This window comes from Cibotium barometz, chromosome 9 (genome assembly GCF_041138505.1).
Source record: "Cibotium barometz isolate CiBa-2024 chromosome 9, ASM4113850v1, whole genome shotgun sequence".
NCBI lineage: Eukaryota > Viridiplantae > Streptophyta > Polypodiopsida > Cyatheales > Cibotiaceae > Cibotium > Cibotium barometz.
In genome coordinates, this window is record NC_141054.1 from 31,675,920 (window position 1) to 31,694,279 (window position 18,360).

Here is an 18,360-nt window from a genome sequence, read left to right on the forward strand (position 1 = left end):
AAATGATCTTAAAGTACTTATGCAAGCTCTTGAGCTCTTCAGCAAAACATCATCAAAAAGCACTGCGCCTTCTAAGATTTGAAAGAATCTCCCACCCAAGCGGTATGGTGATCTCAATGTTCTTGATATTAAGAGAGCATTCTATCGCGATGGCCGTGTCATCATCGATGAGTGCCAGGCAGCCTATGGGACATCGGCTATGGAGGATCCAAATTCACAGATACACAGATACACATAGCAATTTGGAACTGCAATGGAGCACTTTGGACACATCCTGGGAGGATGGAGGAGGTCATGGAGGGACGGGACATCATACTACTTATAGAGACGCACCAGAGCCTAGAGAGGGGGCTACCCAAAGTAGAGGGCTATCAGTGGGAGTTTACAAACAGGGGGACCACACGGCAGAGCACATCGAGAGGATCTAGAGGTATAGCGGTACTCTTCAAGCGAGAGCTACAGGAGCGCCTACAGGTGGTAGCACGTGACCAGGAGGCTAGATACATGTGGATTAGACAGTGGCAGGATTCAGGAGCACTGACATGCTTTCCACGATCAGGGGGGGTAGCACAGTGGACTACATCATGGGGTCCATGGAGACCACACAGGCAGTGACATCTTTCACCACCCCCCCTGTCCTACTGGTGCGGATCACACGTACCTCTTACTGTCACTGGCGAGCTCCACACCAGCACCCACACATATGCCCCAGAATCGGTGGTATGATGATGAGTGCAGACTCCAGAGAGCTATATAGACACCTCCGTGCCCAGAGAGCACTGGGGACCATCACACAGAGATAGACAGATGAGGATCCTCACACGCCGTAAGAGGCGTGCATATGAGGAGGCACAATACTGGGATATATACCACCTTCTCATGAGCAGAGATGCAGCCACTGCATGGCGCAGGATAAGAGAGAGCCTCGCCCTCGTACCCCGATTGAGGATCCACACACATGGCACACATATGCAAAGAGCCTCTACCATATCCCTCAGAAGCCGCCCATACCATAGCCACAGGAATCCCGCCCTACCACCTCTACTTTCTTTACCGCCTCGATGGTAGAGAGAGCTATCCGCCGGTTATAGCATGGGAGATCGGCTGACCACACAAGTATACAAAGTGAGCATCTTATTTATGCAGCTGACACACTGGGACCCTTTGTTGCTCACCTCTTTAATAGGGCACTAGTGGAGGGCCTACCAGCTGAGTGGACTATGCACACCATCGTGCCTCTCCACAAAGCGGGAGACATGCTAGACCCCAGCAACTACAGGACTATCATGATTGGTCATACATTGGCCAACAAACTTTATGGCGCAGTGCTTGAGGCAGAGTTGAGCTCATATGCAGAGAAGGAGGGACTGCGAGCACCAGGGCAGGCTGGATTCCGACGAGCTTTCTCCACTATTGACCATATATTCACTCTGAGATGTCTGATTGACCAGGCTAGGGCGCGGGAGAAGAGATTATACTGCTGCTTTGTGGATTTCCGCAAAGCATTTGACATGGTGCCACGAGAGAGACTCTTCCAGCGCCTACAGTCATTGGGGATCCCATCAGAGATGGTTTGGGGCATCTATGCTTTATATGAGTAGGTCTTCGGGCGCATACGATGCCCCGGGGGGCTATCTGATGTTATTGCTAGCACCATAGGTGTAAAGCAAGGATGCCCACTCTCTCCTACACTATTTGGGCTAATTCATCGATGAGGTGGCTGACTTCATTGGTCACGGTGGTGGGGACAGGGTAGACATCTCAGGTACCACAGTCCACATAATGCTATATGCAAATGATATTATTCTGGTCTCTGAGTCGCAGATGGGACTACAGCACCATCTCCATGCACTCGATGACTTCTGCACATAGAGGGAGCTTTTACAGTGAACCTTGGGAAAACCAAGGCCATGATTTTCCACACCTCAAGGCCAGTTCGACGACAGGCCATCTTCACACTAGCAAGAGGACAGGTAGAGGTGGTAGACTCATATGTGTACCTGGGGATTACATTTACGACTCCGCCAGGAAGATCTACTATGGCACAGGCAGCCAGGGATAGACTCACACGAGGATATGCAGCTCTAGCATGCTAGAGAGACAATGTCACCAGGCACACTTCCAGGAACCCTGCATGAAGGGGTGGTTGTTTGACACCCCTGCTTTGATGTATGCTGCAGCAGTATGGGTACCTGGGCTCGCCACCTCCACATGGTCTCAGATAGAGAGGCCTCAGATTCTCATGCTCTCACGGATAATCCGCAGCAAACCCTCTGTCCCACATGACATTGTCCGGACAGAGTTTGCTGCACCTCCTATGCTAGTAGAGGCCCTCTTCCAGACAATCTGCTTCATACAAAGGATCAGAGATATGCCATCAGATCGACTCTCACATAGAGCTTTTGAGGTGTCCAGGCAGCTCACAGAGAGTGGAGATAGGAGATCATGGTATTCACAGATGATACAGTGGCTCACTCAGCATGGTCTTGACATAGATCACCTGCCACCTTTCCAGTATGATATACATGCACCACACATCCAGCTCTCTCACAGTGAGAGGAATAGAGTCCTTCGGCAAGATTTATGGCAGCGATACACTCAAGAGACTTGGATTACACCCAGTCAGCCTCTACCGCCGAAGATGCTATACTACAGAGATTAGTTTATGCGTATCTTAGTGGATGGATTCATACAGAGACCTGGATACATGGATGTGTACATGCCTCACAGTGCCCGAGTGGTGATTGGCCAGCTCAGAGTGTCATCACACCAGCTTGAGATTGAGGCAGGTAGGGCAGCACGGATACCCAGAGCAGAGAGGATATGCAGACTATGCCAGGAGGAGGTTGAGAGTGAGGAACATTATGTATGCAGATGCACAGCATATAGTGTCATTAGAGAGAGATACACCACCATCTTCAGTGGACATCCCTCACTCCGCCAGATCATGGAGTTCGCAAACCAGCGCAGATTTGGCCAGTTCTTGCTAGAGAGACAGCGCCACAGAGAGACACTGCTATGGACTCATACCACAGGGAGAGGTGGGCGACAGCTCCAGCTCATTGATTTCTTCCAGAGATCTATCCCAGTGCCTATTCTGACATAGGAGGGGGTTACACTTCAGTGCGCTGCGGACCTCCGAGCCAGACGGAGACCGAGAGCACCAGGCTACCAAACTCCCAGACTACATCAGAGGGAGATCACAGAGATACGGGCTCGACATCAACACCATATCCAGGAGCGGCTAGCTCACTTACACTCACACCCGGAGATCATGCTTCGAGGTATTTTTGCCTCGCCATCACCTATGTATCACATATTACACCCCCATTATGGTACTAGTTGGAGCTAGACAGATCTGCATTGCATTCTGGTATACCCTGCCCATATAGGTTGCATACTGAGCCTCTAGCAGTAGTGCTCCATCCATCACACCCCCCCACTAGCTCAGTACTTTCATAGTTTACTTCATGTTCATTTTGTCCTTTTTTTTTCTGGACATCCAGAAGACATTGACAGTTGTACATTGATTTGTCTCATACAGGAGGACCACACGCCAGGGTACCTCGAGAGGGTCGGCGGGAGTAGCAGTTCTATTTAGACGGGAGCTACAGGGGAGACTTAGACTGGTAGCACAGGATCCAAAGGCCAGATACATGTGGATCAGCTTACAGCTCTCACAGGACAGGGTTATATACATAGCTCTATGTTACTTTTCTCCATCAGGATCCTTCTATGTCATTACAGAGGACATGCCACAGGAAGAGGAGACAGGAGCCTCGCCATACACTTGTCTGTCAGAGGAGATTATGTATTATTCTACACTAGGGGAAGTATTTCTTACGGGCGACTTCAATGCCCACACATAGAGCAGACAGTGTGAGGTGTATGACTATGATGACATGGAGATCCTCCACCCTGTGGATCCAGAGAAGATAGGGGCTAGTCGGGCATCAGAGGACATTGGACCAGACAGAGGACATTATGGGGACCACTTACTAGAGTTGGGAGCCAGGCATCGTCTCGTTATTTATAACAGGATGCTACAGTGGCCGGGATCAGGAGGGCTGACATGCTTCCCACATGGGGGTCATACACGGACCAGAGGCACGGTGGTAGACTACATTATGGTGTCTTTGGAGGCATCACAGCTTGTCACCTCATTCTCAATTCCACCTCGTCCTATTGGGGCAGATCATACATACTTGGCATTTTCACTAGCCGGATCATCAGTATCACCAGCCCCCCACATACCGACGCCACACACTACCATCTACTTCACACATGACATGGCAGACATATACACTGGCAGAGTAGAGGATGGGCTCCTACTCATGGATCCCCTGGCACCTATGGATACCATTACAACCCAGCTGGCATCACTCCTACACACGGCTGCATTGCAGAGCTTCCCACATCGTGTCCACTCAGGAGAGCCTGCGAGATCTAGGACTATGCCCAAGAACAGATGGTATGATGACGAGTGCAGAGCCCTATACTCACGGCTCCGCATACAGAGAGCCTTGGGAGCCATCACAGAGCAGGAGTCGAGGAGAGAGATGAGGAGACTTACTCGCCGCAAAAGGCGGGCCTTCGCAGAGATACAGGAGCTAGAGATCTTTCATTTCTTCATGAGTAGAGATAGCCCTATCTCATGGCGGCACTTCAGAGAGCCCTGGACACCGACACCTATTGCAGACCCACAGACATGGCACACATAATGCAAAGGGCCTATACCACGCCCCACAGCAGCCACCTATACCTCAGCCCCACAAGAGCCTCGACCTACCACAGCTAGCTTCTTTACCCACTCGATGGTACAGGAAGCTATCCGCCGCCTAAAGCATGGACGAGCCGCCGACCATATGGGCCTGCAGGGTGAGCATCTCATATATGCAGTAGATTCTTTGGCTCCTTTTCTTGCACACCTGTTTAACAGGGCACTAGCAGAGGGTTTGCCTGCGGAGTGGACGATGCACACCAGGAGACAGCGGATCATGGTATGCACAGGTCACACATTGGTTCTCACAGCATGGCCTAGACATGGATCATCTACCACCATTCCAGTATGACAGGGATGCACCACATATCCGTCTCTCTCATAGTGAGAGGAACAGAGTATTGAGACAGGATCTATGGCAGCTCTATACACGAGAGACATGGATATCGCCTACACAGCCTCTTCCACCAAAGATGCTATACTACAGAGATCACTTCATGAGTATCACTGATGATGGATTTATAGAGAGGCCTAGATACATGGAGGGCTTTTTACCACACGGCTCCCGAGTGGCTATTGGTCAGCTTAGAGTTTCATCACACCGATTGGAGATTGAGACTGGCAGAGCAGCACGGATCCCCCGAGAGGAGAGGGTATGCAGATTGTGCAGAGAGGAGGTGGAGAGTGAGGAGCATTATGTATGCAGATGCAGAGCATATACAGCCATCAGAGAGAGATATCCCATTTTATTCAAAGAGCGACATTCCCTACGCCAGATCTTTGAGGCAGCAGACCAGCGCATACTGGGGAGATTCATTCTAGACATACAGCGCCACAGAGAGACATTATTACAGGCTCAGACGGCTCTAGAGGGGGGGCGACAGACAGATTACTACATTTTTTCAGAGATCCATCCCCCTCCCAATCCCTACACGACAGGGAATTACTCTCCAGAGAGCAGAGACACTTAGAGCCCGCAGGAGACAGAGGACACCTGGCTTTCGGACACCACGCCTATACCAGAGAGAGATGACAGAGATCAGAGCTCAGTTTCACAGAGAGGGTGCGGAGCGACTGGCTCGCTTCAGAGCACACCGAGGCATGTTCTTCAGGGAGCTGTGGACACCCCCTTCACTGATGCATACCATTTTATACCCCCAGTATGGTACAGGATGGAGCTAGCTAGGTTGCATATCATGATTGTATACTCCATGCATATAGCTTTGCATTCTCCTAGTAGTAGAGCTCCATCCCCTGCACACCCAGATTCAGCTTTTTTTGTTCAGTACTTTTTCATTTTGTTGGGATGACAGAGGATACCCCATACAGGTACTCCGATTTGTCTCATAGGCCGAGTTCGGTCTTTTGGAAGACGTTAATAAAATCTCTCTCTCTCTCTCTCTCTCTCTCTCTCTCTCTCTCTCTCTCTCTCTCTCTCTCTCTCTCTCTCTCTCTCTGCTCCCACATTCGCTCTCTACTCTGTGCCGCCGCCGCCGTTGCCGCCCCCTCTCTGTTCATGCTGCTCTGCTCGCGCTGCGCACCCTGGCTGTGCTGCGCTGCGAGTGGCGCTGCTGTGCTCGCACTGTGCTGGCCTGCTTGCGCTGCCCGCTTCTCTGTCCACCCTCTCTCCCTCTGTTCGCCGCCCACTGACTGCGCCTTCTGTTCTGTTCGCTGCGGTGGCTCACCCTTGCTCAGGCCCCCAAGGCCCCCAAGGCAGCAACATAACTCTCTCTCTCGATCTCTCCTCCCTGCCTGTGGGAAGGACTGCAGAGTGATCTGGAGGAATGGCCCCGAGTCTCCAAGAGAAACTCGAGGCCCTCGAGACGGCAATGAAGGCACTCATCAAGGAGAACAAGAAGACATCCGATTCCAACCTCAATGAGGTGGAGACAAACTACACAGGCACATCATGGCTCTCGAAGCACGAGTCACGAACCTCGAACAAGAGAACACGGCACTCAAGGAGGAGGTGAGTGCATTGAGAGTGGAAATGGTAGCCATCAAGAATACTGAGAAGGAAGAAGGGGAGATCAATGACAACACTCTCACGGCTATCAAAGAAGAGATCTCCAAGGAGATCACTAAGGACATGGAGGGAAAACTCGAAGCCAAGCAGTCAGGATGGGTTGAGGTGGTGAAGAAGAACATCCGTAAAGAAGTGAGGGAGGAGACTCAAAGGGAAGAACACCAAATCATTCACACCACCATTGAGGAGGAGAAGATGAGGCATGCCCGCCGCCTCAACATTCGAGTCACAGGTATAGCCGAGACACCCGACTCCACTCCCGAGAAAGATGAACAGCTTCTATGCATGAAGCTCGGCTATAAGGAAGAGCACTCTCTCCCCTTCACCAAAGCATGGAGAGCCGGGAAAGACTCAACACGCAAGCGAGCCCTCATCCTACAGTTTGCAGGAGAGACGGAGAGGGTCACCTTCATGAGGAAGAGGGTCATACTACGGGGTTTAGAGGGAGCTCCTATTTTCTTGGATGATGATCTCACGAGGATGCAGCTTGAGCATAGGAAAGCTTGCATGCCACGAGTCTTACACGCGAGGAGAGAAGGCAAGAAGGCCTTCTATCGAGATGGTCGGGTCATCATTGATGGCCGGCCCATGGATTAGCGGTTTGGGGCCTATGGGACACAGACCAGGCCACTGACAGAGATACACATGGCAGTATGGAACTGTAATGGTTCACTATGGGTGCAGCCTGGACGACTGGAGCATGTTATGGTGGGGAGAGACATCATACTTCTGACAGAGACACATCAGAGCCCAAAGAGAGCGCTACCTCGAGTATCCAGTGGGAGTCAGCATACAGGAGGACCACACGCCAGGGTACCTCGAGAGGGTCGGGGGGAGTAGCAGTTCTATTCAGACGGGAGCTACAGGGCAGACTGAGAGTGGTAGCACAAGATCCTGAGGCCAAATACATGTGGATCAGCTTACAGCTCTCACAGGACAGGGTTATATACATAGCTCTATGTTACTTTTCTCCATCAGGATCCTCCTATGTCATTACAGAGGACATGCCACAGGAGGAGGAGACAGGAGCCTCGCCATACACTTGTCTGTCAGAGGAGATTATGCATTATTCTACACTAGGGGAAGTATTTCTTACGGGCGACTTCAATGCCCACACAGAGCACACAGTGTGAGGTGTATGACTATGATGACATGGAGATCTTCCACCTTGTGGATCCAGAGGAGATAGGGGCTAGTCGAGCATCAGAGGACACTGGACCAGACAGAGGACATTATGGGGACCACTTACTAGAGTTGGGAGCCAGGCATCGTCTCGTTATTTATAACGGGATGCTATAGTGGCCGAGATCAAGAGGGCTGACATGCTTCCCACATGGGGGTCATACACGGACCGGAGGCACGGTGGTAGACTACATTATGGGGTCTTTGGCATCACAGCTTGTCACCTCATTCTTCATTCCACCTCGTCCTATTGGGGCAGATCATACATACTTGGCATTTTCACTAGCCGGATCACCAGTATCACCAGCCCCCCACATACTGACGCCACACACTACCATCTACTTCACACATGACATGGCAGACATATACACTGGCAGAGTAGAGGATGGGCTCCTACTCATGGATCCCCTGGCACCTATGGATACCATTACAGGCCAGCTGGCATCACTCCTACACACGGCTGCATTACAGAGCTTCCCACATCGTGTCCACTCAGGAGAGCCTGCAAGATCTGGGACTATGCCCCAGAACAGATGGTATGACGAGTGCAGAGCCCTATACTCACGGCTCATTATGCTGATGATATTGTATTAGTGTCTGAGTCTCCAGGTGGTCTACAGCAGCATCTACATGCACTCCATGATTTCTGCACACAGAGGGGTCTTACTGTAAACCTTGGGAAAACCAAGGTTATGGTCTTTCATACATCGAGACAGGGCAGGAGTCAGCTAACATTCACTCTCGCAGGACGCGAGGTGGAGGTGGTGACATCATACGTGTACCTAGGGGTTACCTTCTCTGCAGCAGCCACACGCTTCACCATGGGTTCAGCAGCTAGAGCTAGATTGACACGAGGATATGCAGCATTGGCTATGCTAGAGAGACAGTGCCACCAGGCGCATTTTCAGGAGCCCGGGACGAAGGGGTGGCTATTTGACACATTAGTCACACCGGCATTGATGTATGGAGCAGCGGTATGGGTGCCAGGCCTTGCTACCCAGTGGTGGACACAGATAGAGAGACCACAGGCCCTCATGATGGCACGCATGATACGCAGCAAACCGTCAGTACCTCATGACATTATCCGAGCAAAGTTTGCTGCGCCTCCTATGATGGTAGAGGCCATATTCCAGACTATATGCCTGCTAGACAGATTCACAGAGATGCCACAGGACAGATTGTCATACAGAGCTTTTGAGGCATCTAGACAGCTGACTGAGGCAGGAGACAAAGGATCATGGTATGCACAGGTTCTCACAGCATGGCCTAGACATGGATCATCTACCACCATTCCAGTATGACAAGGATGCACCACATATCCGTCTCTCTCATAGTGAGGAACAGAGTATTGAGACAGGACCTATGGCAGCTCTATACACGAGAGACATGGATATCACCTACACAGCCTCTTCCACCGAAGATGCTATACTACAGAGATCACTTCATGAGTATCACTGATGATGGATTTATAGAGAGGCCTAGATACATGGAGGGCTTTGTACCACACGGCTCCCGAGTGGCTATTGGTCAGCTTAGAGTTTCATCACACCGATTGGAGATTGAGACTGGCAGAGCAGCACGGATCCCCCGAGAGGAGAGGGTATGCAGATTGTGTTTAGAGGAGGTGGAGAGTGAGGAGCATTATGTATGCAGATGCAGAGCATATACAGCCATCAGAGAGAGATATCCCATTTTATTCAGAGAGCCACATTCCCTACGCCATATCTTTGAGGCAGCAGACCAGTGCATACTGGGAAGATTCATTATAGACATACAACGCCACAGAGAGACATCATTATAGGCTCAGAGAGCTCCAGAGGGGGGACGACAGACACAGATTACTACAATTTTTCAGAGATCCATCCCACTCCCAGCCCCTACACGGCAGGGAATTACTCTCCAGAGAGCAGAGACACTCACAGCCCGCAGGAGACAGAGGACACCTGGCTTTCGGACACCACGCCTATACCAGAGAGAGATGACAGAGATCAGAGCTCAGTTTCACAGAGAGGGTGCGGAGCGACTGGCTCGCTTCAGAGCACACCCAGGCATGTTGTTCAGGGAGCTGTGGACACCCCCTTCATTGATGTATACCATTTTATACCCCCAGTATGGTACAGGATGGAGCTAGCTAGGTTGCATATCATGATTGTATATTCCATGCATATAGCTTTGCATTCTCCTAGTAGTAGAGCTCCATCCCCTCCACCACTCATTGTACTTATTGCACACCCAGATTCAGCTTTTTAGTTCAGTACTTTTTCATTTTGTTGGGATGACAGAGGATACCCCATACAGGTACACCGATTTGTCTCATAGGCCGAGTTCGGTCATTTGGAAGACGTTAATAAAATCTTTCTTTCTTTTTCTCTCTCTCTCTCTCTCTCTCTCTCTCTCTCTCTCTCTCTCTCTCTCTCTCTCTCTCTCTCCTTGAGCCCTTGGGCACGAAAATGACTCATTACAAGGGCCATTTTCTACACCTCTCACCGGATGATTTTATCACCCGCCCGGCGTACATGGATGTACACCTATCACATGGGATACGTTGTGCCATTGGACAAATCCGGACCTCATCACACCACCTGCGGATTGAGACAGGGCGATATGTGCATCAGATCCTGGATGACCGCATTTGTCAGCCATGCTACCAGGAGGTAGAGATAGAGGAACACTACATTTGCCGATGTACAGTCTATTATGAGATCCGAGGGAGATATCATTGCCTCTTCCGAGAGGGTTTGGGCCGTTACGCAGGGTCATGGAGTTTGAGGATCAGAGATGCCTCGGATTGTTTCTACTTGAGCTCAGGAGACATAGAGAGACCCTCTTGGCAGACAGGAGGCCGAGCCATGATGTACCTAGACAAAAGACCCTGACAGATTTCTTCGGCACCAGCACCAGCACCAGCAACCCAGCCCACACACCTCCTGATACCTCCTCCATTGGGCCATCAGAGCACCGACCACGCTCCCAGGGAGTCACCATTGATAGAGCAGTTATCTTATGTCATGCTCGTCGACCACGGCATCCTCACCATCGCCAGATCAGAGCCATTATTGCTCGGCATCGGAGGCACCTACCTCGCTTCTACGACCTCTCCATTCTAGACAGCCCCATGGCGGAGATACTTGATCTAAGGAGAGGGCAACACTTCAACTGATCAGCATACATGGATCTACCTGATATACATTTTCCAGTATTTTCCAGTATTTTCTACTCAGTATCATCTCGGAGTCTTGCAGTTCTGTTCTTATAACTGTAGGACAATCAGTTTATTGTACTTTTTAGTCTTGTTCTCTTTGATGAGACACCAACTTCAGATGTACTCTCAGTTTTGGTCTCATAGGCCATTATGGCCTCTTAGAGACGTTAATATATCATTTCATTTCTCTCCACTAAGTTGTACTAAGTGAACCCTTACCTTAAGTTTGACAATGCATCCCAAAAAGATAAGACCAAATTTTATTTTATTTTTTAGATTTTAGGTAGAGTTGAGTTAAGATGTTGGTTTACAATAACACTGTATTGCCCAAAAAACTAGCAAGGCCAAGGCAAGTGAGACAAACCACAATGGGGAGTCCAAAGCTTGCTGCTGTCTCTTTTAGGATTTGAGGTAATTTGCTTTGATGCTCTGCTACCACAATCCGAATCAAAGGTCTATTGGCATTCTTCACCTGTACTGAGTTCTTCAAGCTTCGCAATAGCTTCCCTCCTCCATGCTGTTTCAGAACCAATTGGGTTAGGTTAATGCAACATACAATCCTAACGACAAATAAATTTGTCCAGGATACTATTAAGATAGACGTGCTGTTTTGACTTACCTGAATCAACAACGACACCTTTGTGCAGTAGCCACGTCGTCCGTGTACGAATGCTTCGACTGTACTGAAAATAAGTTCCTTGCTTCCGCCTTTCTCATGGCATAGGAGAGCATGGTGATGCTTATTACTTCTCCTCCCTCTCAACCTGCATCATGAGCTTCTGTAATAAGAGTACAATAGTAATTCTTGGGATACAAATCTTTCAGAGTACATGACTAGCCAACTGGGACAGCTATGCTAAAGGCCCCTACCATGCTTGGACCCTGCCTCTCACCACGGGCCCATCCAAGTGGCCCATCAAGGATGGTGGACAGGCAATCTTGCATGCCCAATGCCCCCCCCCACCCCCCCCCTCCCCCTCCCTGTCACATGGGCGGGGAATCTTGTGTATCTGGCCTCAAATTAAGGTTTGAGAGATAAATGACTCACTTGTTTACTGAAAGCAAGGTATTCTTGGTAATGCACTCGTCTACCCAGTCCGGTCTCACAATGAGCGACCCCACTGCACACCCATATAAGTACTTCAATGTGCGCACCTGAAAAGCAAAAGGCAAAGTTTCTTTAGAAAAATAATCAGATGAAAAAATGATTAAATCTCTTCAGCAACATGACCTTCAGGAGGCATATGAACCTTTTGTGGAGCTACAATGATTGAGTGCCGTGTCCTTGTCTGCTGCTTCTGGTGCGTTTTCTGGTGATCTAGACTTGAAAAAATTGGGACACTCAACAACAACGCCCCTCCATGCACTTGAATTTTCCTACTGACTTCTTCGCAAAGTGTCTTCTGGTTGGCAGGGAATCCCGTAACCAGAAAGTCCAAACCCTTGAAGAGATGGCTACTTGTCCCACTCCTTCCTCTCCGTTTATATACATTACCTTCGGTATCAGCCTTGTCTAGCTTTCCCATGTGTCCCCATCCTCTCATTTCCCAATCACTGTCTGCTCATCCAAAACCAATACAGCTCAAAATATACATAAATACATGTGTGTGTGTGTGTGGTTTCCTTACAAGAAATGATGATGCAGAGACTAAGTTGTGCACAAGAAGCCACCTTTCTGCACCTCAGGCAATGGATTCTTCAATTTGTCGGTGTTGCAGTTGCCAAGAGAACATAACGTGATGCCGACTTCTGGGGGCAAAGTTGGTTCTCCAAAGCCTGTGCAATCTTTACCACTTACATTTCCAGCTTTAGGGAAAATTTTCACACTTGCAGGGCCGTGATCAGACAGGAAACCACATACGGTATCGGCACACGTATCCTGTGTTAAAGCACTTTCAACTATTTGGCAAGCTCTTAGCCGACGCTTCTTGCCACGATGCCATGTTAAAGGGGGGGGATCCTGCAAATCTGAGTCTTGCAAGATAAACTCACTCTGACCACTTGAGCTACTTTTAGTGGCAACTATAGTTGGCCTGTCTGCTTCGGCAGTGCTGTCAACTTGTTTACCATTCAAAGAGGAAAGCCCTTCTTCCTTGCTTGTATTTTGTACACAATGCTGTTTCTCAGTTGTCAGCATTACGGCCTCAAGAAGAGGTGAAAATGGGCTTGTACTATAGCCCTTGAGAGAGTTTGAATGCATGCGTTTCACGTCACTTGGTAAGAAAACATCAGGCACAACGTGCTGTTCATCATCAGCTCTACCCAATATTTGTCCGTTTAGAGTGAATTCTAGATGATTCACAACCGCTGCCGGTTTTGTCGCCAACTTCAAGTCGACGGTTGTGTCAGTTGCATAAACCATAGCTGCATTAACCATAACCGTCCCTTTGCCATTAATGCCATCAGTATTGACTTCATGGTCACTACTCCTAGCCAGATCAGTTGATGGAGATATTAGCTTTGCATTTACACTACAAGGGACAAAGGAGCAAAGAGGCTCTTGCAAAGAGCACTTCACAGACGCCTGGGACAAAGCCATTAGAATCTCTGCACAAGATCCGGCAGTTAAGGTTTCACCTCCGTGAGCTTCGTTTCGTGTTTGTGGCATGGAGGTGACTGCACACAGAGAGCCCTTGTGCTGAGGTTTTGATAAGCATCTCCGCAAGTTCTCAACGGGAGGAGCTAAGTTACAAGGCTCAGACAAATCACTCGTTTCGAACTCCATATGATTATCATGTTTCTTGCTTGCCCGGCCCAAATTTCGTCGAATTTGTTCCTCTGCTTCACAGTTCTGAAGAATTTAACCTTTAATCAATATACAGATGAGAAGAAAAAATAAGGCATGTGCATTGCAAAAGAGCTCCTAAAACATGGTTAGTATCATGCTTACCATGACTGTCCAGCCTCCAAGCCAGCGACTATTGAAGGAATCTTTCGAAGGCATGTGTTGATGTGCCTGACTACACTGATGTGAAGTGGAACTTTTATCAGGGTTACCAACCAATATTGGCAATGTATCTATTATATCTTGCACGTCTATTGCATCACCAAATGTTTCTTGACTTTGATCTTGATGCTGCTCTGCACTAGTATTTTGATGGGGGTTTGATACTCTTATTATTCCTGGCAAGGAACATAATTTGAAGTTAACATACAAGATCAAAACATAAGCCTGTTCCCGTATCCCTGATCTTGCAAGTTTATCCATAGGTCTCACATTGACTAGTTTTAAAGTCAGAAGAAAAACCAACTCAATCCGTCCATCGACATTCTTGATTGTTTTAACCCCGTGATGCACAGACCCCAACTTGGTTCTGTGTGGCGAAACTAGCAGACAAGCTCATGAAGCGGTATGAACTGTGCTTCATAGAGTTCTTTGGTATTAAAGTAATTTAACATCCTTAATGTGTACTGTTTTCCTCTGTTCCGTAGTCTGCTGAACCTACATATCCCATAACCTAGGAGCTGAATATCAGTAATGTGTCCCTATGCTTGCCCAGATGAGCAGCTTGCACCAGATGGTTGCCAGCAAAGTGACTGTCACTGATGCACCCTATCATCATGCACAATGCTTGCTCAGCCAGTTTCAAGGACGCGTTGCAGTTGTTCCAGCAAAAACCATTATGATTAAGTCCTTTTGTTCAGGGGGATACAGCAGCTACCCTTTGGCATCCTCTTGAGAAGATAGATCAAAGGCTATAAAATTTGCAAAAAAAATTGACGATACCATGGGTAATGGTAATCGTTAAAAAAAAAGATAATCACATATAAAACCAAAAACTGCAAATAGGTGTTGATTTACTAGAGGAGAAGTGGCAAAACGTTTGTAATTTTGGCTTATTTCAAAAAAGCTTCTTGCTTTTTGTCAACCCAAATAATGTGCATGTCCTCCCTGATTCCCCACACAAGTCAGCAACCTCTCTCTCTCTCTCTGCTCCTGCACTTCTCTTCCCTTCTTGGCATGGAAGAACTCTCCACTTCTGCCTAGCCCAAGAATATCGACGTACGACAGCATATCGTACGGAATACCGTATGGACTCGTGCGGATTTTTTCAAGGAAAAAAAATACGAAATTTTTTTCCCCCTAATTTTTTTTTTTTTTTTGGGAGTAATGGTCTTTTTTTTGCTTGTCTATGGCTGTTTGAGCTTTCCTCTGTACTATGATGCTTCCCTCCTCTTTAAAATACTCCATATCTCAAAATTGGAAATACCTAAGTTTATAAGTAATTTTTTAAAACACACGATGAGGTTCCAGTAGTTCTTCCTCCGCTCTTGCAAATGTGGACGCTCCGATTGCCTTGTCACAGGAGCTTAGAGAGCCCGAGTTTGATGACGAGGACAACATCCTTAGCGAGGGTGACTTCTGCAAGCGCTCCGATAGGCACTCTTCTGATGGAGATGATCCTAGCGAGAGCTCTGATTTTGATAGTGATCACTTCTCCATCTAGATTCTAGTCCCAACCCTCTAGCCTCCCTTTTTTGTGCACCACTTTTTGTACTTACTACTACGACTACATGCGCCTAGAGCACGTCGCATTGTATGACTTAGGCTTTAGCCTAACATCTATGTATGTTTTCAACTTGGTTTTAATAGAATTTTGGTTTGAGTCATGTGACAACTTGTCTTTTCTTTGAAATTGAAAATACTAAAGTTTGTTAGTATTTCTTTTAAAGATCGTATGATACCTTACGATAAGAACATTTTTTATATCATACCATATTTTCCCATACGGTATCGTACCGTACGAACTGTACGGTATCGTACCTGAAAACTATGGATGTCCCATTGGCCCACCTCTAGAGACCTAACTTGCTTTCTACATGGAGGAGACACATCTCGGACTCCACCATACCACCACCACCCATTGGGGCGGACTACACACATCTATCATTCACCATCTCTTCTCCCCCATCACAACATTCCCCCACATTCATTTTTGTCATGTTCTTAATCCGATTTATGATGCCCATCTATTTCGTCCGACAATCAAACTTGATCTCTCTTCCCATCTTCCACTCCTCACTTCACAAACTTACCTCCATCATGCATAACTCTCCACAATCATACAACTTGCTCCATGGCCAAACCCCTTCCCCGTTCACAACCTTGACGATGAGTGCAAAGCAGGGTGATGGGGATCAAATAGCTTTTCAGGTGAGGTTTGAAAAGGCTTTAGGGACTGGGATTATTGCTTATTTGGGTGGAATTAGATGGGTAATTAGGGAGCAGAGGTTGAGACTATAATTATGGAAGGGCTTTTGAGAGGATTGAGGCTAATGCGTAGAGCTTAGAGGCAAGGGTTAAACCTAAGATAAAACCAAAGGTGGAACTTCTGACGCTCATGCAACGTGCTTCCTTTGACATTCTTTACCTGCCTTGATGTGAACCGTTTCTGTTGTTGTTGCCACTACTATCTCGGTTTTACTTGAACTTTCTTTTGTCTGAATGTCTGAATTTGTGCGAGCATAACCATGAGGAGCCTCATTCCCGACATCCATTTGCAAAGCACAGAGGTACTCCTCTTCCAAAATGATATCATCAAGATCCTCATCCCACTTTGGATCACATGAAACTTTAAAGGACAAATCTTCCAATGTGAAATCATCCAGTCCACACATTTCGCGCCCTCTTTTAAGCGTTAATGCTGCATCAAGAATTCCTTTTGGTCCCAAATCCTGACACATTAGGCAACCATTCATAATATCTGCAATAACCAGTGTCTCTGCTGTAGCCACAGTAAGTCCAATGGCAGCTTGAATGTCTTCATTTACAGCCTTTGTATTCCTCACTTTGATCTTTTTGCCATTTCTTACTTTTGAAGGTGGGTTCTCTGCTGGTCTTTTTACATGTGACTGGGCGTTTTGATCAGCAGAAGCTCTGAGTTTGCCTGTGTTCACATACAAACATTTTTTTAGAATGCAATTACAGAAGCCCCCGAGTTTCTTTAATAAATTTGCTAAACTTTATGAGTAACGAACAAGAGAAGAGAGAGAGAGAGAGAGAGAGAGAGAGAGAGAGAGAGAGAAAGAGGAAATATTTACTAAATTTTTAAGTTTTCAAGCATTTACTTTTTTCTTGCTAAGCAAATGATACCCATCGCTCAGTCTTGCCCTTTACAAAAAACAGCAGTATGTTCACCTCTGCATTTATTTGATTGTTGGGCTGATGGTATGTAAAGCTCTGTCGACCGTGTGCACTGAGATGCAGTGGGTGAAACAGTAGGCCTTCCTGTAACAACAGTCTTGTCGATGCTAGGAGCTCTGTTTAAGCTGACACCATTTTTTATTATTTGCGATCCCTCATGAAACTGATGTTCAAAGACAGCAGTGGTGCCAACCATTAAGGCACACAAATCTGGCTGTGTAGTAGGTTCTAGAGTTGTTGCTCCTTCCAACTCTGGTCCCAAAAGCATTCCACATTTTAGATATGAATCCGCTGCTGTCTCTGTCTGGGAAAGAGACAACTGCAAAACAAGAGCCTGCAAAAATGCAATAATATCAGATAATTGGGGAGGACTACATACATACATACATAATGAGTAAGCAAATAATTTTTAAATAGTTTAAAAATGAAAACTGAAAGTGGAGTGAGTACATTAACGAGTAAGAAAATAATTTTTAAATAGCTTAAAAATAAAAACTGAAAGTGGAGTGAGTACTATAAGGTTAAAGCTGATTACAAAGTAGAGTGAGTACTATAAGGTTAAAGCTGATTACAAAGTAGAGTGAGTACTATATCTTAGCCTATGAAGACTAGCTCTCACAGATCACACATGATTGCTTGTTAGAAAAGGACATGGCAAAATGTACCTCGAAGCACGAAAGTGTATACCTTCCATCACAATGCAATCAATGACTACTGGGCCAGATTGGATTAATGGTATATGCTAAATGCAAATCAGTTTGATGCCTTTACTTGCACTATGTCCATAGACTTCTCTATGCAAGCTTCAGATCATTTCCCTTTAAGGATGACTTTGCATTTTGGCATGACTACACATGATGTACCTTTTCCTCACAAAAAATTGCTTACAGTTAATAAAAACTACCTGACACATCAGCAATTCAAAGTTTTGGTGGAGGCTGAAATTCAGCCTGTAAAGCTTCACATGAAAATAGATGTAGATCTGGCGTGGTACATATTTGCAATCAAACTCCACGATGTCATTCGAAAATATGGGAAATGGTATATGGGCATGGAAAGGCAAAATGTGTTGATTGCAAAATCAA

At 47.2% G+C, this 18,360-nt stretch overlaps 1 protein-coding gene across 2 annotated transcripts in view; it reads right to left on the minus strand.

Moving 5' to 3' along the window:
• The window catches only part of LOC147635465 (uncharacterized), a 95,617-nt gene extending 78,011 nt beyond the window's left edge, over positions 1-17,606 (minus strand). For both annotated transcript variants that reach the window (XM_086802748.1, XM_086802747.1), the window contains exons 1-8: positions 17,270-17,606; positions 16,503-17,018; positions 14,021-14,253; positions 12,802-13,921; positions 12,381-12,688; positions 12,179-12,285; positions 11,750-11,894; positions 11,495-11,647 (exon numbers count right to left, since the gene is read on the minus strand). In XM_086802748.1, coding sequence (XP_086658874.1) covers positions 11,495-11,647; positions 11,750-11,894; positions 12,179-12,285; positions 12,381-12,688; positions 12,802-13,921; positions 14,021-14,253; positions 16,503-17,018; positions 17,270-17,543 — 2,856 coding nt within the window. In that variant the 5' untranslated portion in view covers positions 17,544-17,606. The remainder of the gene's footprint in view (positions 1-11,494; positions 11,648-11,749; positions 11,895-12,178; positions 12,286-12,380; positions 12,689-12,801; positions 13,922-14,020; positions 14,254-16,502; positions 17,019-17,269) is intronic.
• Between the last annotated feature and the right edge of the window lie 754 nt (positions 17,607-18,360).